At 40.0% G+C, this 22,800-nt stretch overlaps 2 protein-coding genes across 2 annotated transcripts; both read left to right on the top strand.

The window, feature by feature from the left end:
• Nucleotides 1-3,024: 3,024 nt before the first annotated feature.
• On the top strand, nt 3,025-13,841 carry gcat (glycine C-acetyltransferase). Its single transcript, XM_015390381.1, has 9 exons — nt 3,025-3,293; nt 7,217-7,347; nt 8,931-9,032; nt 9,119-9,265; nt 9,364-9,518; nt 11,552-11,634; nt 12,861-13,032; nt 13,146-13,267; nt 13,350-13,841. The coding sequence occupies exons 1-9, from the start codon at nt 3,074-3,076 to the stop codon at nt 13,499-13,501; spliced, it is 1,284 nt and encodes a 427-aa protein (XP_015245867.1). The 5' UTR covers nt 3,025-3,073; the 3' UTR covers nt 13,502-13,841.
• A 1,912-nt stretch (nt 13,842-15,753) lies between these two features.
• mcm5 (minichromosome maintenance complex component 5) lies at nt 15,754-22,143 on the top strand. The gene is made up of 14 exons (XM_015390373.1): nt 15,754-16,042; nt 16,751-16,877; nt 16,968-17,096; nt 17,536-17,708; nt 18,645-18,800; nt 18,884-19,056; nt 20,053-20,224; nt 20,300-20,411; nt 20,491-20,700; nt 20,795-20,971; nt 21,260-21,372; nt 21,456-21,584; nt 21,664-21,806; nt 21,899-22,143. Exons 1-14 carry the CDS (start codon nt 15,870-15,872, stop codon nt 22,126-22,128), a joined length of 2,217 nt encoding a protein of 738 aa, XP_015245859.1. The 5' UTR covers nt 15,754-15,869; the 3' UTR covers nt 22,129-22,143.
• Nucleotides 22,144-22,800: the final 657 nt, after the last annotated feature.

Genomic DNA, 22,800 nt, shown 5'->3' with positions numbered 1-22,800 from the left:
AAAGGAGCTGCCTTAAATTCAGGAAGTAGTGGAGCTGTGCATAGAGCCCATTATTTTACTCCTATATATTTATACGGTACACTAATGTTGTGAAGTACTTACATTCATTTACATTTGCATAAAAAAGAAATTATTTCTTTCAAAAGTATTTTTAAATTATTCAATGTGACATTTTCTTTTAGATTTTACATTTCTACCCAGCTGTTTAGAGCTGCCTTTAATTTGTAGGCCATAAACAAATCCACATAAAAAAATCTCCCTATGATAGTCCTCTGTTCCTGGTTGAAGATTTTTTTTATGTTTTTGATAATTTGCTGTATACGTGAAGCACATTTTTATGATTTTACTGCACATTTGTTCTGCTGTTTCTATGATTTAAAGTACTTTGAATTCCCTTGCTACTGAAATGTGCTATAACAAATAAATATTTACTTATTTACGAGTCCCACTTTAGGGAACCCCTACTTCAAAGTGTAGTTTTCCAAAATTCTCCCTTAGGTTTTGGATTTGCTGTGAATATGGAGGAAAAGCTCGATTATGACTTCTTCTAGAGTTATTCATTTCCCCTGATCTTCCTTAATAATAACGTTGTGCCATCATATTTATCTCAGAATGACTTAAACCTTGAATAATTGTGGCTTTTTACAGAGTTCGACAGGTTTTTGGCAGAAAGAGCAAAAGCTGCTGAGCGCCTGCCATCCCTGCGAAGCTCCTCACAGGACGCCAACTACTCCGAGTCTTAACCCAGGCACTAACAATGCCGTCCGAGCTCCGGCGCCATCAGCTAAAACGTGGAGAAGTCATCCTGATGAATGATTAAGTGGAGGCTGTTATGCTGAAGGAACGCTGGACATGTTTGGTTACTCTGCGCTGGAGACAAAGCTTGCTTGTGACTGGAAGAATAAAATCTGCTGTTAAAGGAAGAAGAGAGATTTTAACTTGACATTATGAGGGGTTTGTATGCGAGCAAACTTTTGCACATTTTATACGGTTACATTCCTAGTGTTTAAGGACAAAAGATGTTGCTACAAAGAAATATTTGCAGGATATGTTACGTGTAATACTGCTGTAAAATGTATATAAATATATTATAAATATGTATATTGGTAACATGAAGGGTAAAAAGCTACTATAAAAAACCATGTAAACTATTAAAGCTCTGATGTAACATAGTGTTATTGTCTAATGTTTCACATCTATGTTGTCGGATGTGGAAAAATCCCGGGTTTTATACTTCCAGCTTTTACGCATAGTGAGGTTTTATTTTGAATTTACACAAGTCATGAAAGAGAGCTACTAGATATTAAACTAAAGCTATTGACTGGACGTCAAAGTTGTTTTCTTTTTCCTTCTTTTTTTTTTTTAATGCTGTGATCAGCTGGGCAATATTTTCAGCCTGAGCCAAGAGGTAAAAACGTGGTCAATAATGTTTTTTTTTAAACAGTCCAATAATTGAAATGGCCTTTTCTGAAAGAACAGAAATCAATTAAACTACTTGATCAGCCTTTTAAAAATATAACACATCGTGTTATCTTATAGGAAATATAAAGGTCATTTGAATAGAAGAATGTAAACAAACCAATGTTTTAAAGTACTTTTCAAAATGGAAATTTTATTTTAAATCCTTACAGAAACACAGTGCAGTTCCTTAGCAGAATTATTTTAATCATCATGAACTTCTCCCACGCTGCTCGGCATACACTGATGGACAGACTCTAAATCATCTGCTTGTGCTCTGTTCTACATGGAAATACAGACTGTCCATCGTGTAAATATGAAAAATTTTAGTGTTGCACACTGGAGGAATATGCATCAGTTCGCTTTGCAAAACATAGAAAGGATCTTTCGCTTCCCATGTCATAATACCTGATCTAGGAAAGAACCCCGCCCTAATACATCTAGAAACAATTTAGAAAGATGTGGAAAGCTGTGGTTAGGTAACTGGTATCACTACTTTTTATCGATTTAGTGGGATATTAAGCAGATATTGGCCAGTGTTTATTGTTCAGTTTATGAGAAAAATAGGGAGATGATTGATTTTAGTTATTTACCACAAAGAGTAAAAACAAACTGTATCATCAAGCATAAGTTAAAAGCAACTATATTTTAAATTATTTTGCCTATAGCTTTATGACTCTGTGGACATCCTATTAAGATAGCAAACTAGATAATCTGCAGTTGTGACAGTTCACAATTCCTGCAGTCGCCTTTCTAAAACACCCTTTAAATACTTGCAGACAAACAACAAAACATCATGTGTCTTTGGGTTTCCACATATTACTGATAGGTTTCACAGTTATTTATACAAATATTCCAAAAAAAATAACATTTACCGGCCTAAAATCTTTCATTTGCAATAAAAACAATCAATAGAACTCATTTAGATATAAAATCTTTTTGTAAATTTTTATTGTTACATTAGATTTAATCGAACTTTTAGAAAATCTGCCAAGCAAAACAAAACTGCATCTTAAGCCTTCTTATTTAAGCTACTTGGATGGCAGTGAGTTGTAAAAAACACAGGGATGCTCTGCTCTGCTCTGAAGAATAATAATTTTAAACTGCAGAGTATAACGGGAGATTTCAATGTGAAACTGTGTTTTCGAACCTTGAAGCTTGCTGAGTTTTTGGCTTCTACCTTAAATTATACAAACCACTGGAATACAAGAGGAGAGAAAACATTTGATGACCTCAGTGGATCAACACTCAGGTCATGTCTGTGTAATAGATAAGGAAAAATACTAACATTTCTTTACCTCACCAAGAATGTCTTTTTTTCTTTGCTATCTTTTTTAGGTATTTTTTGTTTGTTTTTGTTTTGTTTTGTTTTTTTTGTTTTTTTTGCTAAATCAATTATTGAAACGAAAATATAATAATAACTTTATGGTTTACCTAACAAACAACTATATAAAAAAAGTAAGAATTTGATTGGACGAAAAGACCCACCTGCTAGACTTCTCCGATACGTGATTGGCCCAAACCAGATACACCCATCAGCAAGTGGTGACGCAATCACGCTTGCCTAGCTTCTCATAACCGTTGCAGCGTGACACCAAAAAGCCATCACTGCAACATGTCTCTCGGTAAAACCGTCCGGAGTTTGGTCAAACCGGTCCGGGGGCTTCTGGCGTCCTCGGAACCGGCCCTGAAACGGAGCTACGCGGCTGTCGCTGAGGCCAAAGCTGTGTTGGAGCACGAGCTGGACACGATCCGAGCCGCGGGGACGTGGAAAGCGGAGAGGATCATCACTTCCAAGCAGGGCGCACAGATCAATGTGGAAGGCAGCCGTGGCAGTGAGTGTTGGTTACACTATCCGCAGTTATATTAAGTAGAAACCTATAAAAGAAAAGTAGGAGCAGTGGAGGCTGATGTTTCCTTCTTTTACTTAAAATAAACCGGATCACATTATAAAAATGCATTCATTCAAATGAGCTTTCATGCAAAGTTGATATTTTTATGCGTTTATCTGCAAAGCGTTCATGTTTGCGCAACAGCTTGAGCTCTGTTCTAAGAAAAAGCACAGTTTTAGTGTCACTTTTAACATTTCCAATTAAGAAGCTTTACAATTTGACAACTAACTGTACAGGTGATGTTTTTTTATTGTCACATAGACAAAAACACCGCACAAAGCTGTTATAGCAACTTCAATATCTTATTCACGGTAAATGTCAATTTTTATATATTTTTTCCAGCTTTTATTGTCATATACACTGTCACAGGTACAGAGCAACAAAATGAACTCTCTGTATTTAACCCATCCCTTTGGGGAGCAGTGTGGGGTTAAAGGTCAGAGACCCAGTGTGGCAGTCTGTGGGAGTGGGGCTCAAACTCAGAACCTCAGGATTTCCTAACCACAAGGCCAACAATAACTGAACTTTATTGATCTCACACTGGAGAAATTTACCTCTGCATTTAACCAATCCCTTTGGGAGTAGTGGGCTGCCATTGTGCGGCACCCGGGGAGCAGTGTGGGTAAAGGGTCTTGCTCAGGGACCCATAGTGCAGACAGTGGGGACTGAACCTTGTACTTGCAATCTTCTCAGAGCAAAAGCGCACTGCTCTACCCACTAGGCCAACACTCCCCTTAAATTTGAGCAATAGATTATTTATTTAATTGTTTTTTTTTCTGTAGTGAAGTTAATATCACTGAAAGACACTGTCAAATTGTTGTTTTTTGACAACAAACATGAACTAATGAAATAAATATTAGAACCGAGGCGACATGTTTAGGTGATCAATGGACATCTGTCAATAATGATAACTACCTCTGTGTCATTGTGCATCGATGCCAGCTGGGAACTGCTCTCCTTCACTTTAGGTAGGCGATGTTATGTTGTTTTAAATTTCATTTTAGCACGATATCATGAATGATTAACACATTGTTTGCTTTTTGATGATTGCTTGGTTAAATATGGGTAAAATGGGACACTTAAAAAAAAAAAAAACTTTCAATATTATTTGTTTAGTCTGTTTCATTTCTAGAGCTAGAGTTTCATGTAATACATTTTTGAAAACCTCAGGATCTTCACATCATAAGAGACATTCTAAACAGATTTTATTTGGCCTGCCTGAGCAACTGGTGGAAAAAGAAGAAATAGAGCTCAGACTGACACAAAGCTACTTACTGTAAATAGTAAATCATGGCCTACAGTTCAGAATTTATGTTTATCTGAATGTTAGGTTTAAACACCAAACACCTTATTCAGCAACCTGCACAAAGGATGACACAGAGAATTGAGTATAATTTACTTGCAAGGAGAGGGGATCAGAAACTGCATTCAGTTACAACCTCCAACCCACTCTGAAGCAGTATCTGCCCTCCAAGCTCTTTATTGAAAGAACGCCCTGATTACAATTTAGTTTCAACCGCTAAAGGGGGAGGGAACAGAGCCCAGTTGAAACCAGAATTTTCGTACAACATCATACGACATCATAGGATAAGGAGAACCCCTCTCCTTATCTAGTTGCACAGTTCTCCATGCTCCTCCACACCCTTAACGGCATCTGTTAACAGCAGTCAGCATCCCTCCTGGACAGACTTACAAAACATTAATGACACAGCAAACAAAACTAAATGTTTTAACACTCTTTGTAATATGAGTAAGATAGAGATAACAAAATGTGTAAGTATAATATGATTAAAGTAATATGATTAAAGTAGAATAACTTATGTACAATTAATTAATCCAACACTGAATCAACACTTAATAAACACAACTGCTTCTTATTTAATATTATTTATGTTCATCGCCAGTTATCTTAGTAGTAGTAGTAGTTTGTGGTGAATTTTGGGAACAGGAGATGAGCCCCTGGTCTAATGCTCCACCTGGCTTGAGAAACCTGTTCAAAGACTTACTTTTAATTATTATTTTGGCAGCACACACATATCATCTTTATCTTATTTTATTCTTATATCTTATTTGTGCTTACAATCCTATTTTTCACTCTTCTGTAAACGGTTTCACAGCAAGAAAATCATTTCCCACAAGGGATTAATAAGTAATTCTGATTCTGATTCATGAAGCCCTTTGGCAGAATTCAAATGAACCATTTTAATCTAGATTAATTCCAAGATTACAGTGAGATTAATATTGATTTAAAAAAAATTATCTATGCTCACCACTACCTAAAATACAAATGATTTAAGGAAAAGTCTAAAGGAATATTCTGTGCTTTGTACAGATTAGATTGAGCAGAAGAGACAGGAAAGTCAATTATTCAGCTGTTTGGTACATTTGCAATTTAGATCACATTGTACTTCAATTTCATAAGAATTCAAGTATGTTTTTTTTTGTTTTTTATTTGGGGGGGGGGGTTCTAATGGATAATCCAAACATGAGCATGACAAAAATAGGGGGGGAATATAATGTAGGGCTGTAACAATCAATTGATTACTGAAATAATCATCGACTAATTTAGTTATTGATTAATCATTAACTGGGGTATAGAGACTCTAAAACATAACCTAAGCTGACAGAGCGACCCACTTAGAGCAGCAATTTTACAGATATATTACATTTTATGATGAATTCTTTCAATAATCTGTGCTCCAAAACATAAAAAAAAACTGATATACCACATTTCAAGTGAACTGGTAGGAAAAAGTTTAGCTGCCGGTATAAAAAGTGAAGTCAGAAGTGGGAGGGTTAGTTAGGAGATGGATCAAATGTCTTACAGCAAACTATTGAGTTAACCTGCTGTTGTTAGAAAACAAATATGTCTGATGGGGATTTCAGGATAAAACAAAAATTAAAGTAGGAATTTGATTTACAAGCATAAAAATGCGTTACACATTTAATGGTAATGTGAACTGTGTGATGTCACCAGAGGACTTTTATTGTGGACAAATCTTTTGAAATAAAACCAAAGAAACAGATCATTTGAACATGACTTTGTTATTTGATAAAATGTCCTTGTTGTTATTATTATTTTTGTTATATGACTTGTTAGTCAATCATATTATTATTATTATTCATCAATCATCATTCAATAATGATAATATGACATTTCTAAAATTTCAATAATCGTTACATTTTATGAATACAGCATCTGTCATTTCTGGGTTTTATGTATATTGTTTATTTAAGTTCATATTTCTAAAATGTTGTTTTATAAACTTGGTGAAATAATTGTTAACAGTTTGTACAGCCATCTATTGTAGGTGGCCTTGGCTGTTTTTCTGATGATTTTCTTTTCTTTTCATTGAGGTAAACTGAAATGTTATCGACTGAAATTGGGAAATATTTCGTGATATAAGTTTTGGAGATATTGTCCAGCCCTATAATGTGAGTTTAGTTGATTCTACGGGAAAGAGCAGCCTTAAATAATCCTCATGATGTTAATCTTTGAGTTATTACTAAAGATATAATTTCTGTCGCTTTAGGTTTTTTTTCTTTATTTCCTGCTGTTTGTGTTTTAACCTTTAAAATGAAATATTCTCTAAACCTGACAATGGCGTGCATGACTGCAGCTCTAATCTCTGCCTTGTTACTGTCCTGCAACCAAAGCAGATCCTCTGTCAAGTTGTTGACATTTCAGCATGAAGCCTTTTCAGCCGTTGACTCTGCTGGATTATGACAGCCCCCACTTTGCTTTAGTTCATCAGCTGTCTTGTGAAATACTGTCCATGATAAATCTTACCAAATGTTTATTGTCTATGACTCAATCTTTCATTTATATTGTATTTTCTCTCTTGATTGGAAAATCTCCATCTAAGGTATCCTGAACTTCTGTGCCAACAACTACCTCGGCCTGTCCAGTCATCCAGAGGTGGTGCAGGCGGGAATAGATGCTCTGAAGACGCACGGAGCTGGACTGAGCTCTGTCAGATTCATCTGTGGGACGCAGGTAAGGTGATTGTTAATGCCCTCAGAGCCCCAAAACTGCTAAATCCATGTAACCGGTTAAAAAAAGTGTTCCTCACTCCTGACCTTCAGTGTATTTCCCTGGAGTTTATGAACATGACAAACACAGAAATATGCATGGCGAGGAAGTGGACAGAACATTATAAAATATCTTGCCCACAAAAATCTGAAAAGTGCATTAATGTTTGCATTCCTTTCACTCATTTTATCTTACTAAAAAACACAGTTTCCCTTCCTTGCCCCACGGTAAAGTATATCTATCTATATATAAATGTCCACAGCATTATAATGTCACAAATATGTTTCACCAAAAGAATGGTGCGTAATTAGATGATCTGCAGCCATTTATTTCAGCACATCAGAGTAAACAATTTGGAAAACGTATGATTCTCTCTAGTAGGGGTGTAAATAATAATCGTTTTGTATTGATGCATCGATCCAACAGCTGACGATGCATCGATACGTCCGCAATAGTATCGATTCATGTTTTTTTTTATTCCTCCGGTCTATTTTTATCCATTTCCTCCTGGACGTAATTCTCCCTCCCGTGCTGCGGTGGCGCTAAACCTATTTTGCCCTGCTACCTCGCTTCCTCTCTTACAGCAGTTTGTTGCAGTAAGCTTGACAAAGACATTTTTTATTTATGCTCAATATTGAAGCGTGGTCTGTGCTACACGCTGTGGGTCTAGATACGGCTGAGGCGGCGAGGAAGTGGGGGCGAGTTTTGTCCGACGACGGAGGGACATGAGGGCCAAAAAGAGCGGAGATCCAGGTGGAAAAAGGGTCCCAGCATTCTCGCGCACCTCGCTCTTCTAGCGGGTCAAACTTCACGAGTTGTTTTCCGCAATTTCGGTCATAAAACAAAACAAGCCGGCCTCCTGTCTGCGGGACTGTTTGCTGTGAGCTACAATTTGGAAGAGGTGCAGCGGAGCATCTCTCAAGGGGGCGGGGATGTCTGGATCCGAGGTATTGCATTGCACTCATTGCACTGATTATGTATTTTTGCAGTATTTTTTGATGCAACTTTTCTACTTCTGTAATTTGCTGTTGTTTCCTAAAAAAATGCATAACGATATTACAGCTTTCATTGATTTATTTCAAACTTGAAACTTTGTTTAGACTGTAAGGTGTAAAAAAAAAAAAAATTAATTAAAAATTAATCAATGAATCGAATTGTGGTGTATTCTTGAGTATCGAAAATAATCGAATCGTTGGGTCAGGAAATTGATACTGAATCGAATCGCCATGATGGATATGATTTACACCCCTACTCTCTAGGTTCGATGTGTTAACAACTCCTCAAACGTTTCAGCTCCTGACAGACCTAATGTCACCAGGTTCAACTCATGACAAAGTATTTAAATAAACCTCAAGAAAATCAATTAAAGATGATTGTAAAATAGAATCCCACGGGTCACGACCCTCACTTTGGGAATCAGTTGGCAAACAAGTCTAAACTCTTTTGTTCTATCAACTAAAATACTTATAAGATGCCTTAAAATTAGGTGGTTGTTTTGGGAGAAAAAGGTTATATTTGCAGAGCATCTTTTTGTTTTTGTATCTAAGGATCTGCACAAAAACCTGGAGCAGAAGCTGGCAGAGTTTCATGAGAGGGAGGACTGCATTCTCTACGCCAGCTGTTTCGACGCAAACGCCGGGTTGTTTGAAGTACGTCGACATTTACTCTCCTTTACCCCTGAACAAAGGAAAAAAATGTGTCTTTCATCGGTAAAGTAGAAAATAACCTTTCACAGGTGCTGTTGGGCCCAGATGACGCCGTGCTGTCAGATGAGCTCAACCACGCCTCCATCATCGACGGGATCCGCCTGTGCCGGGCCAAGAGGCTGCGCTACAAACACATGGACCTCAATGACCTTGAGAATAAGCTTAAAGAAGCTCAGGTGTATAAAAAAATTGAGAAAACATTTTTTAAGCACTAGCCCTTTAAAAATCATGTTTGATTGGTTGTGAGTTCCTTTCATGGGTTTGTCCTCCTCAGTCTTCTAGAATGCGCCTCGTAGTGACAGATGGAGTCTTCTCCATGGATGGAGATGTGGCTCCCCTCCAAGGAATATGTGACCTCGCTGAAAAGTACGGAGCCATGGTGTTCATCGATGAATGTCACGCCACTGGGTTCCTCGGGCCTCGCGGACGGTGAGGAAGATTGTGCTCTTATTGCAATGGAGGAGAGGGTGTTACCTAAAGACATTTTTATATCAGAACATTAAAGTATCACTGATCTCTTATTAGAAGCAGAGAAAATTAGAAATCTAGAATATGGCAAAACCTTGAAGGACTGATTGAAAGGTCATAGCTGCATCTTTTTTTTATCAAAATTATTATTAAAAAAACAATGACCCCCACAGAACGAATAGAAAAAGCAGGAAAAAAAAGTTATTTTACTGGGGAAAAAATAGAGTTAAATTGAGGCCATAGAGTTTGATGGGAAGAACAAAAACATTTTTAACTGAGAAATTATTTTGGGCCCTATTCAAAAGTTTTGCGGATGACACCACACTTATCGGACTTATCTCTGATTGTGACAAGTCCGCCTACAGGTGGGTGGTTGACCATCTGGCGACCTGGAGCAGGGAGAACAACCTGGAGCTCAACGCTCTAAAAACATTGAAGATGGTTGTGGACTTCAGGAAGAACTCAGCCTCAGCTTTCCCCATGAACCTCTGTGACTCAACTATTGACACTGTGGAGTCTTTCCGCTTCCTGGGAACTATCATCTCACACGACCTAGAGTGGGAGCTGAACATCAACTCCCTTACCAAGAAAGCCCAGCAAAGGATGTACAGTACTACCTGCAGCAGCAGAAAAAATTAAACCTGCCAATAACCTTGATGGTGCACTTCTACTCCTCCACCGTTGAGTCCATCCTCACCTCCTCCATCACCACCTGGTACGCTGGTGCCACCGCTAAGGACAAGGGCAGACAGCAGTATGTCATCCAGTCTGCAGAGAAGGTGATTGGCTGCAATCTTCCATCTCTCCAGGGTCCGTACACCTCCAGGACTCTGAGGACATACAGGGACGATTGTGGCTGATCGCTCGCACCCCCGCCGTAAACTATTTTAGACACTTCCCTCTGCGGTCCATCAGGACCAAAACCTCAGCCACAAGAACAGTTTCTTCCCATCTGCTGCCAGCCTTATAAACAAGGCCCAGAGACCCTGTGACACTTGACACCGCCTCTCTCCCTGCCCCGTTTAGGACCTAGAATCTACAACAAAATAGCATCTACAGACCTCCTGCGTTACATTAACGCATCGTCTACTGTGTATAAAGTATATGCATATATATTGTATATAGTATATTGTATGTTTTGTATTGGATATAGTTACAGATTCTGTATATATATCGAATTTGTCTGCAACATCAACACCAAGTCAAATTCCTTGTACGTGCTAACTTACTTGGCCATAAATCTGATTCTGATTCTGCAAAATTTGAAATTACCAACAAAAAAAAAAATTTGCAACTAGGAGAAAAAATAACTTTTTGAAACCGGACAAAAAAGTTTTAAACTACTTTGTTAAACTACTTTTCATGTCCAAGTTTTTGTTTTTTCTTTTTTGCAGTTGCAGATTTTTTTTTTTTTCCAGCTTTAAACTTCTGGCCCTGTTTTGGCGTGGTGGGCGGGGCCTCGGATTGCTGGAGTCTTGAATCTTGACCAACATCTCAGCACACTGGCTGAACAATTTATTCACTGCTGTTACATTCAGGGATGGTGGAAACTAGAATTATCTGAAACACAGATAACAAGGGAAGCACACAGCTGGTACAGTACAGAACTAAAGCAGGCAGGGAGGAGTTAAAAGAAGTACACTGCAAAAACTCTAAATCTAGATAAGTTGTTTTTTTCTTATAATAAGTCAATTTGTTCTTGAATTGAGGAGGTAAAAGAGACATTTTGCCAATGGAACAAGACAATTTACACTTAAAATAAGAAAACACAATTGCATTGTCTTATTTCAAGTGCATTTTTATCTAATTATCTTATTTTAAGAGTAAAAATACTCATTCCATTGGCAAACTATCTCATTTACCTGCTCAAATTAAGGGTGGATACACTTAATTTAAGAAATTTTGACTTATTTTTATATTGTTTTTGCAGTGTAGGTTTAGGTGTTTTTTTGTTTCTACCTGAAATGTGACTAAATCTGTCTCCTAATGTGCAGAGGAACAGATGAGCTTCTTGGAGTGATGGACAGAGTTCAGATCGTGAACTCCACTTTGGGAAAAGCCTTGGGAGGAGCAGCAGGTACGTCCAGTCCAGCACCAGAACCCTCCCTCTGTACATTTTAGTGACGGTTTCATACGACAATGGAAATATGTTTTGGTTGACGTTCAGAACAGCACCCAAACTTGAAAAGAGTTTGACGCTTCTGCAGATCTGTCAAGATTTGGCCGTCCACCTGACAGGCTGAGAGCCAGGCAGGCATTAATCAGAGTAACTGGTAACTGTGGAGGAGCTGCATAGATTCACAGCTCATTGTGTTGAATCTGTTTACGTGAATCTAAAAATAACTCCACTAACCTGACTTTTATGTACGAACTCCTGAAAGAGGCCCTGGTTTCAGTCAAAGGGAACATCGTCGCCGTTTGCTAGGAGGAACACAGAAGGTGGTGTGAAAGTTTAACCCCCACATTCAACATCCTCCATTACTTCTCAGCTCTCCTGTTGATTTTCTTTCTTCGGACTGCGCTGATTTTTAATTTGTTACTCCTGAGCTAGAATAACTTACACTTAACATATGTCAACAATCGATTAACTTACCTGTAACTTATGGCACACGTAAGAGCCATAGTTCATCAGTAGGGCTCGGCGTGGTTCAGTTCTGGCTCGGTTCTCAGAAATCAAGAGCGCGTGAGCAGACCATGTCATCTTACTGTCAGCCTCCGTAATGATGAATTTCAGACATTGATAAAAATGCTAGCCTCCCTACCGTGCCATAGGATTTTTAGTGATGATTCTGTTTAGCAGTGTGATGAACCTCAACATCTGTCGTTTCCTGCGTCTGTTAGCTCTGCTTAGACTATTATTTGTCGTATCCACTTCCTATAAGCCGACTCTGGTAAGTAAATTCACTAAAGGCTGCCTTCTTCGCCTGACTCTCCAAAAACTTCCTGAATGTCCTCTAGAGAGCAGTAGTACCGTAGATCGTCACTGAGGCGAGGAACCGTTCTAGCGTGGTGTGTAAATGGCCGTAAGGAACCAAGCTCGGCACGGTTAACTGATCCAAGCTCGGCACGGATCGGTTTTAAGAGGGAGGTGGGAATCTGGCTACTTTTTCCTTTGTATCATAACACCCATGACCATATGATCCTTTTCTTTATTATTCAAGGTGTATGACTAAAATAAACAATGCTCTTCATCCTGTCTACCATATGGGTAGCAGTGCTTGGCCAGCGTCTAAATTCAGTTCTAAGGAAACGTTTTGGTCATTCTTTCAGTTAAACCTGTCTCTCTGTCACTCCCTCTCTCAGGTGGGTACACCGTTGGTCCAAAGCCTCTCATTGACCTCCTCAGGCAGCGTTCGCGGCCTTACCTGTTCTCCAACGCCCTCCCGCCTCCTGTGGTGGGCTGTGCCACCCGGGCTGTGGAGCTGCTGCTCGCCTCCAGCGAGATCGCACAAAGTATGACAGCAAAAACCATGAGGTTCGTTTGCTCTTTGGATAAACCAGATGTTCAAACGTTCAATCCTATCAAAGCTTACGATTCTAACACATGTGATTGTTGCTCTAAATCTCCCCCCATCTTTTCCCTATCAGGTTCCGGAACAAGATGACGCAGGCTGGCTTCACCATTGCAGGCTCCTCCCATCCCATCTGTCCCGTGATGCTCGGTGACGCGCGTCTGGCTTCCCTGATGGCTGATGACATGCTGAAGCACGGTGAGATGCCACGACTCAGAGGACGCCACAGGAGTCTGCGTTTCACAGGACCTCATCCGATTAAACTTCTTCCTTCCCACAGGTATCTACGTGATTGGCTTCTCTTACCCGGTGGTGCCGAAGGGTAAAGCCAGAATCCGGGTTCAGATTTCAGCAGCCCACACCGATGACGACATCGACCGCTGCGTGGATGCTTTCATCCAGACTGGTCGGAAGCACGGGGTCATATCCTGAGAGGAGGAAGAGGAGCTGGGAAGCTTCAGCTAACTGCTCGGCTGTAAAGGCCACACTGCCTGTTACTGATGAAGATGGAAGTAACATTTACGCTTGTAGGTCAATGAAAAAGAAAGTTTGTTTTCTTAGATGCTGGATTGTAGATGTTTGCATTTGAAGACCAAAAGGGCTAAGAAATAAACTGCTCCTGCACTAACAAGAGAAATTATGTTTCTCTTTGATTTAAGGATGTAATTTTGAATGATTGCTGCAATATTTGACCAGTTTATTGTTTCCTCAACTACTATGATAATGATTTCTTCAATCCTTTTATGCCAAAACAATAAACATAGCTTTTGGACTTAAAGAATTGTGGGGGTTTTTTTTGGTAGAGAAAAATTTGATGGCGTCTCATCAAATACGTCTGCATGAAGGACCACATCGTACAGACATTACAAACCTTTTGACATCCGTCAAACATCCTGTTTGTAGAAACTTTACTGCGTTAGTTTTTATTTTTAAACACATTGAGTCTAGGTCCCTATAGAAAAATATATCAAAGGATCAAGTTGCCACCATTACAGATTTTACTTATGAAAGGCACCAAAACTTGTTTTTTGGGGGGGTTGGAGGTTGTTTTTTGTTTATTATGCATGAAAATTTAAATGGAGGTTTCAAACTTCTCTTAAAAGGAAAGTCAAGGATAAACTGACCTGTTAAAGGGTGAAAAGATCAACCCTCTCCACTTTTAAAAAGGAAAGGAACATTCACAACCCTGTATATGCGAGAGCATTCACGAGCCCATTTCTCCTCATGTTAAAAAGTTGCTGTTTGCATCGCTCATACAAGCTTACTTTCCACAGGAAGATTTGCAATGTTTCCACTATGTCAGACTCACCACCGGTAAGTAAAAATGGGGACGAGCACATAGGACGGCCTTATGTAAACATGTCACCAGTATCATTGGAAAAAGAACATTCTCCTCTATACCTTTGAAAACTTTGTTGAGGACCTGGAGTAGTATAAAATGTTCTTTAATGAAGCCCCAAATTTTAAAGTAATGTTAAGAAAACTAAGGCACTGTGCACCATTTGTTTTCGTCAAGATATCTACACTATTATCTTGATGCGCAAGAAAGTGAAAACATTAAATACTTTAATTTCTCTGCCGTGCTGCTTCTAGCCAGTAAGTTCTTTAAAACTCGAAATGTTTGTGCTTTATAACCCTTTATGGCTAAGATAAGTAAACTTTTCCAAAATTGAACAATTTTAGTTCCAAAATATGTGAGAGTGGTCGGTGTTCACTGATCCATAATTCCATATTTATTCTTGACTTAAGGCGTGATGAAAAATCGTATTAGATTTTTCCATGTGAACTTCCTCCATATCCGTGAACTGGTGTATGTCTGATGTGTTTTCCACATATCTAACCAATCTTCATCTAAAAGCTCTGATTCCCACTTTTCTTTTATATACTTTGTTGAAAGTTTATTCATCATTAGTTTATGATCTCAAAATCATTCAGATTTGAAAGACGTAATCTGATCATTTTGTGAAAATTGCTCCAACTTCTCTAAAAATCAGGAAATTGCCCTTTAACACCGATGCAGCGCTTTAAATCAGATTCCACTATTCTGTTTCCTGAGACAGCAAGGGTTTATACAGCGGGGTGCATGTCCAGACAAATGCAAAATATTAATAAAATAATATTTAATACATTTAATATAAAAGAATCATTTGAGCTGCATATGTGATTTGGGTTTCCTTCCCATGCTGCATGCTGCCCTGGGCTGTGAGCCATATTAGCCACATAAAAAATCAGTTTAATAAAATAACTTTTACTTAAGCATCTAACCAAACAGAACCAGTTATCTTAAAGGAAAAATAAACCACATTTCTAAAAGTCTCAAAACTTTGATGTGTAGTTTTAACTTATTCCATAACAATGATTACAAATGTTTAATGTACACAGAGAATATTATATTGTAAATACTTCAAATTTTTTAAGACAAGAATAACTTCCAAACTATATAAATGAAAACTAGTTTGCTCGGAGCTCCATTTTTTTCTTCCCCAGCATGTGTTGGCTTATAGCCACTCCCTCCGTTGTCCTTTTCGCGCCATACTCCCGTTAAGTCCCGCCTCCTATGTGTGACGCTTATATGCTTTCATTTTTCCCTGACCAATAGAAAGAACTGCTGTTTGTTTCCACCAATCAGCAGTTAGCAGAAGCGCGCTCCTGAAAGACGTTCGCGGGAAATCAGACAGGAAGATACTTTATTTTCCCCGCGAAACTCTTCATCCGTGCGGCTTGGTGACCGTCGGTTGTTGTCCGCTTCGGAAAAGAAAAACCCTTCTTCTTCCTCGGCTTTCAAAGATCTACCTGCAGCATGTCTGGCTTTGACGACCCCGGAGTTTATTACAGCGACAGTTTCGGAGGAGGAGAAGCTCCCGGCGGAGATGAAGGAGGACAGAAACGGATCCAGATTAAGAAGAGATTCCGCGAGTTTCTGCGCCAGTTCCGAGTGGGAACCGACCGCACCGGTTTTACATATAAATACAGGTAAATATGGACTATATAGAGGAAAACAAGCTGTAGGGTCGTGGAACATAAATAATAAATACATTTTCTGATCAATTGTTCGTAAATGTCTGTTTCTTTGTATACGGTATATATATTTTTTATTTTGTAAAGTTAGGGATATCCGAAGTGTTCTTGGTTAAAAAACATGAATTATAAAGTTATTGGGGGTGTTCAGACTTCTGCATCAGGGCCTTGAGGTCTGATCACTTCGTTTCCAGCTGCAGCAGTCGCTGCTTTCTCACATGCATGAGGCCAATTTCAGCACAATTGCTCTGCAATCTCTTCAAATTTAGACTTTATAAAAAATGATATTGCAAAAAATTGTTTTCTCACTACACTTTCATAAAGTCCTGTGCAAAGTTTTCTAGGCTAACAGCCAGATGAGAGACCAGGCCATATGAGGCCAAACTACAACTTTACGTCATTCAAAACCCAAACTTTGTTGGGAACTAAATTTGTAGATCCATCTGAGCTCTCCGTCCCTACAGTGAAATGTAATGATGGTGATATGGGCATTTCTACAATATCTCTGCAGTTACCACATGGTGATGGCAGCATAATGCTGTGGGATCGTCCCATTAGCCGAAACAGGGAAAGTTGTTAAAGTTATGGGAAGATGAATACAATAGAGTGTGACAGAGGATATAAAAAAATGTTCACGGTTTAATTTGTCCTGATTTCAATCAGAGATGAGCTGAAGCGGCATTACACTTTGGGGGAGTACTGGGTGGAGGTGGAGGTAGAGGACCTCGCCAGCTTCGATGAAGATTTGTCTGACTGCCTTTACAAGCAGCCCAATGAAAACCTGCCCTTGGTGAGTTCACTAGTTCTCTTCTTCCTCCTCTTTTTCTTTTCCACACCGATATAATTTCTTTCCGCTGACACAAACTGTTTCGAATCACAGTTGGAGGAAGCTGCTAAGGAGGTAGCGGACGAGGTAACCCGTCCCCGGCCTGTTGGCGAGGAGACTGTCCAGGACATCCAGGTCATGTTAAAGAGCGACGCGCATCATGCATCCATTCGCAGCCTCAAGGTACTTCACTTCCGTCTGAGAAAATTATCCCAAACTTGATTTAAAGAAAACCTTTCACAAATATGCTAGTGAAGATTCTCAGTCATCGAGGTCATAGTCATTCCAAAAAAAAAAAAAAAACACTGGACTTTGTTTCCAAGTTTGAAGACATTGTGCTTCCCATCCAGGAAGCTTCTTCTATTCAAGTGTCAGAAATAGCCTTGAGTTGCTTTATAGTCAACGCTAGACATTTGAATTGAAAAAGCTTCCTGGATGGGAAGTGAAACGTCTTTCACAAATGGTTTTGATAAACGCCTTATTGTCATAAAATCTTCCTGGATAGATAAACGAAGCAGATATTTTGCCAAAGAGGCGAATAAATGTTTAGATGGCTGCATCACTACTAACGGTGATTTAAGTAATGGATCAGGCCTTTAACCATCAACTCCTCCTGTGTCAGTCGGAGCAGGTGTCTCGTCTGGTGAAGGTTCACGGCATCATCATCTCGGCCACAGCGGTCAAAGCGAAAGCCACCAAGGTGTGTCTGCAGTGCCGCGGCTGCCGCAACGTCCTCAACAACATCCCGCTCCCTCCGGGGCTGCAGGGCTACGCTCTGCCGCGCAAGTGTAACAGGTGAGTGTGTGGGGAGGCGGTGCAAGCAAAGATATTAAACGGAAATGTGAAACAGAAATTAAACTTTGAAAAATGTTGTAACATAAATAACATAAAAATGTTCTAAAAAAAAAAAGGTTTGAAGAGTAATTTTGCTGATTTTATTAGATTTTTTTTTTTTTTTTTAATTACTTAAAGATTTTGACAGATTTTGTATTTTCAAGTTTTACTGTTTTCAAATTTCACTTTTTCGGGTTGAGTTTTTTTTGATTGCTTTCTCATTTTAAGCATCACATTCTTTGGTCGGGCTTTTCTACGGGGTGATGAGCATATTGGTCTTTATGGACGCTGTCAACATTTTTATTGGTCAGGAATAGGCATTTCTATTGGGTTTGAGGTGAAGAGAATGTAATTTAAAACAGAATTAGATGGGATAAACCATCTGAAAAAAGAAATTGGAATAAAAAGTTGTAATGTAATTTCTTTAAAGGCAATTTTAGAACAGTTATAATTAAAAATATAAAATGTGAATAAACAGTTATGAGTTACTCTTAAGCCCTTTTTTTATTAAGAAGCTTTTTAAAGGTTAATTTCTGGATTTGTTATTCTTTCTTTGAATTTCTGTTTACAAAATGTGTTCTTTGACAAAAATAGTGGAACAAAATTCCTTCCATATAATCGCAGCTCAACATGAAGTTTGCAAAAGTAAAGACAATTCTGTTAAATGTAACTAGAAATGAATGCAATTCATAAAACTCAACCTGAAAAACAAAAAAAAAAGAAAGTCAGGAAAAAAAAAATCTATTTAAAAATAAATGAAAAATTTTAACATTTTTTATATATATATATATATATATATATATATATATATATATATATATAGCAAAATACAACAATAATTAAAAAATAAAAGGTCTGCTCCATACCATTTCTAACCTTTTTTTGTTCCCCACTCAGTGAGAATGTCGGCAGGCTCAAGTGTCCCGTGGATCCTTACTTCATCATCCCGGACCGCTGCGCTTGCGTTGACTTCCAGACGCTCCGTCTGCAGGAGGCCCCTGACGCTGTGCCCCATGGAGAGATGCCCCGCCACCTCCAGCTCTACTGCGACAGGTAAGAAAACTCTGAAGCCATTCAGATCCATGGCGCTGTGTTCTTCTAGCAGAGAATCAACCTGTTTTCCCTTCGTCTCCCAGGTATCTGTGCGACCGCGTGGTGCCTGGTAACAGGGTGACCATCATGGGGATCTACTCCATCAAAAAAGTTGCTGCAACGAAGGGTAGAGCAGGCAAGGAGAAGGGCGTCGGCGTCGGGATTCGCTCATCCTATCTGCGAGTGGTCGGCATTCAGGTGGACACGGATGGAGCAGGCATGTGCATCGCCTTCACAAATGTCATGTTTGATTTATGAGGATATGGATGTGAAAGACGTAGGACAGGGTTGTCCTCATGGCAGGAAAGAGTAGATGGTTTTATAAAGACTGGGTGTCTTTTTTTCCCTGAAAGATGTTACTGGAAACTACTTTTTAGGTGGTTTCTAAATCTTCCCATCCATGAGGAGATCACTCCCACAGCATGCTGCTGCCCCCACCATGTGTCACTACCATTATTGGATTATTGCAAGCACATAATTTAGTTAAAAAAAGGCAAACCAGAATTGAACTTTGCAAACACTTAGATAAAAAGGAGTCATTTTAAATTTCATTTTCTAGATCATTCTCTTTGCTCTGTGACGGGGACAGAAGACTCATTTTTATTAGTCTGCATGAACATTAGCAGCCACATTTTTATTGGTCCAGAGCAAACATCAACTTGTAGCAAAGAGAATGTGATCTAAAATTCAATTTTTAAATGAATGCAGTTCCGAAAACCTAATCTGTAAAAGAAAAATTGTAAGAAAAAAAATTTGAGATTTTAGTATATACAAAATAGATAAAAACATTTTGAAATTTTCAATTTTCTGAGAAACAAAAGTTATTTAAAACTTTTTAATAAGAAATTTTCATTTCTAGATTGCTTTTTTTATTTATAAAAACTGTTTTTTGTTTTTTTTTTGCTTGCAACAATAATGGAACAGAATTGACTCCATACATTCCCTGCTCCTCCTGATAGCTCTAAACCTGTCCTGTCTGATTTCCTGTTTAGGCTTCATAGAAATAAATTAGCTTTGGTGTTTTATAAATTATTGCCACTTTCAGTTGTTTTCTCACATTAAAATCCCAATGAAAAAATATTATCTATTAACCAAACAGTTGGAGTTTTTTCAGTGTTCTGACATTATTTGGTCTATAGATGAATCTCCTTAGATCGAGGCGTTCAGCTTCTTTCTCGTCTTTGGTTTAAATTCCACATTCTGTGTTCTGCAGGTCGTGGAGCCACCGGATCCGTGTCTCCACAGGAGGAGGAGGAGCTCAGAGCGCTCGCTGCCTCTCCTAACGTCTACAACTCTCTGGCGAGCTCCCTGGCTCCCTCCATCTACGGCAGCGATGACCTGAAGAAGGCCATCACCTGCCTGTTGTTTGGCGGCTCCAGGAAGAGGTGAGGATCCAAATGTCCTTTGGTTGAACCATTAAGGTCGTCTGTTTGCTAACCGTTTGGTTCTGTGTTCTTCAGGCTGCCTGACGGTCTGACCCGTAGAGGCGACATCAACCTGCTGATGCTGGGAGATCCGGGAACAGCAAAGTCTCAGCTGCTGAAGTTTGTGGAGAGATGCGCTCCGATCGGGGTATTTATACCGTCTGCAGAAGCTGCAGCAGCATCACTCAGGCTAAGGGATGTAAGGCTGACTCATGTTCCCGCTGCAGGTTTACACCTCAGGCAAAGGCAGCAGTGCTGCCGGGTTGACCGCCTCGGTGCTGAGGGACCCGGTCACCCGTGGGTTCATCATGGAGGGCGGAGCCATGGTGCTGGCCGACGGCGGGGTGGTATGCATCGACGAGTTTGACAAGATGAGAGAAGACGACAGAGTGGCGATCCATGAGGCCATGGAACAGCAGACCATCTCCATCGCAAAGGTAGTTAGCAGATAGAGGGGATGGGTGGGTTATAAAAAAAACAAAACACAATGGGGTTACCATAGTAACCTAAGCATCTGTGCTTCTCCAAAAGGCGGGCATCACCACCACTCTGAACTCGCGCTGCTCGGTGCTCGCCGCCGCCAACTCTGTGTTTGGCCGCTGGGACGACACCAAGGGAGAGGACAACATCGACTTCATGCCCACCATCCTGTCCCGTTTTGACATGATCTTCATCATCAAGGACCAGCATGACCACCAGAGGGACATGGTGAGCACGGCAAATTATTTTAGGATTTTATTCGCCCTTTTTTTTTATTTTTATTTTTTACTGTTTCTGGTGATTTAACAACTTTAGTGACTTTGAAAATAGGGTTCAGGTTCAGTTAACACACATCGTGGAGAAATACACCCCGATCACTCGGGTTTTGCCAATAAATGGTATCTTTTGGTTCCGTTCGGTCTGGATATGTATCTAATCTAACCTGAATGAATGTCGTCTATCTCATGAAGCGTGAATGGATCTTATTCTGACACCAGAACCGCCCTCTGATTACAGACGCTGGCTCGCCACGTCATGAACGTCCACCTGAGCGCTCAGACGCAGACGGAAGGCGTGGAGGGCGAGATTTCTCTGGCCACCTTCAAGAAGTACATCGCCTACGCCAGAACGTGAGTGCAGCGTACGCCGTGTCTGAGTAAGGGCCCTAATCATGGACTCTGGATGTTAAGTCTGTTGGGTTTTTTGCTCGCAGTAAATGTGGCCCTCGGCTTTCGCCGGCGGCCGCCGAGAAGCTGAAGAATCGTTACGTGGTGATGAGGAGTGGCGCCAGAGAGCACGAGAGAGAGACGGACAAGCGGCCCTCCATCCCCATCACCGTCAGGTACGTCTCTTGTTAAGCTTCTCATGTTTTTTCCTCTTTGATTTCCTGCGTTCACACCTTGGATGGTTAATGAAAACAGGCAGCTGGAGGCGATCATCCGCGTCGCAGAGTCTCTGGCTAAGATGAAGCTGCAGCCTGTAGCTGGAGAAGAAGAGGTGGACGAAGCCCTGAGGCTCTTCCAGGTGTCCACTCTGGACGCCGCTCTGTCCGGCAGCCTCTCTGGTGAGGGTTAGAGATGCTTTCAGAACACCTGCCTGGTGTTTGTTTTTGTAAGCTTGACGTTTGTCTGAATGATTTTTTTTGCTGCTAACCAGGAGTGGAAGGATTCACCACACAGGAGGACCAGGAAATGCTCTCCCGCATCGAGAAGCAGCTGAAGAGACGTTTCGCCATCGGCTCCCAGGTTTCCGAGCACAGCATCGTCCAGGACTTCACCAAGCAGGTCAGCATGCTTCCATCCCATTTATTCAAGCTTTGGAATCAGACCATCGGAGCATTGCATTTCACACTGGAAGGATCTAAGAAAGTCAGACTTCTACTCTAGAAGTACCAAACAACCATATGCTAAACCTTCCATGTCCGCTCAGTCTCCAGAGCTAAATCCCATAGAAATTCTGACAGTGCCCTGAAAAAAGGAACTGATTCTTTTACCCTTCAATGTCCTTCATTGACTGCTCACAGATACTAGGATGAATATTATGAAGTTAGATGTGTTAGCCAGATGTGCAGCTGTAAAATCAGTTCTGATGCATGCAGTTTTATCTATTGGACACAAGCATAACTACCCTCCATGCACATTTTAAACATTTTACATGTGCAGACGCTGCACCAGCAGACCACAAGTGCATGCTACTTTTCTTTATGTCTTGCTTTCCATGCGCCCATCACCTCTTTTTCTGTTTACTTGAGCACATCCTTAATACCTTGTATTGTAGCTCCTATCCCATTACCTTTTTCCTGTAAGAACACTTATCAGGGTAGAAAAGGGGCTCCTGACTGCTGTTCTGAATTCAGACAGCCTCGTCGATGTTATAGCGCTATGGACGCGCACATTAAAGATGCATTGCTAATGCAACCGTCTCAAGAGGCGGGATTTCCTGAAAAACAAGGGCGTATGTTTCTATTTCAACTTTAGTAGGGACACTATTCTTCAGCTTCAGGGCTCATTTTGTTTAAAGAGAACAGCCGCATTTCTTGCTACATTAATACAAATCTT

The sequence above is a fragment of the Cyprinodon variegatus genome, unplaced genomic scaffold (genome assembly GCF_000732505.1).
Source record: "Cyprinodon variegatus isolate N-32 unplaced genomic scaffold, C_variegatus-1.0 Scaffold495, whole genome shotgun sequence".
NCBI lineage: Eukaryota > Metazoa > Chordata > Actinopteri > Cyprinodontiformes > Cyprinodontidae > Cyprinodon > Cyprinodon variegatus.
The sequence above is the reverse complement of the archived record's forward strand: the minus strand, read 5'-3'. Positions and strand labels throughout refer to the sequence as shown.

Excerpts from the sequence above, each read along its gene's own strand:
- gcat (XM_015390381.1), top strand. The coding sequence starts at position 3,074 with ATGTCTCTCGGTAAAACCGTCCGGAGTTTGGTCAAACCGGTCCGGGGG. Across the intron at positions 9,266-9,363 it reads ATAAGCTTAAAGAAGCTCAG|TCTTCTAGAATGCGCCTCGT; the intron begins GTGTATAAAAAA and ends TGTCCTCCTCAG. Across the intron at positions 13,268-13,349 it reads TGATGACATGCTGAAGCACG|GTATCTACGTGATTGGCTTC; the intron begins GTGAGATGCCAC and ends TCCTTCCCACAG.
- mcm5 (XM_015390373.1), top strand. The coding sequence starts at position 15,870 with ATGTCTGGCTTTGACGACCCCGGAGTTTATTACAGCGACAGTTTCGGA. Across the intron at positions 18,801-18,883 it reads CTCCAGCTCTACTGCGACAG|GTATCTGTGCGACCGCGTGG; the intron begins GTAAGAAAACTC and ends TTCGTCTCCCAG. Across the intron at positions 21,585-21,663 it reads TCCATCCCCATCACCGTCAG|GCAGCTGGAGGCGATCATCC; the intron begins GTACGTCTCTTG and ends TAATGAAAACAG.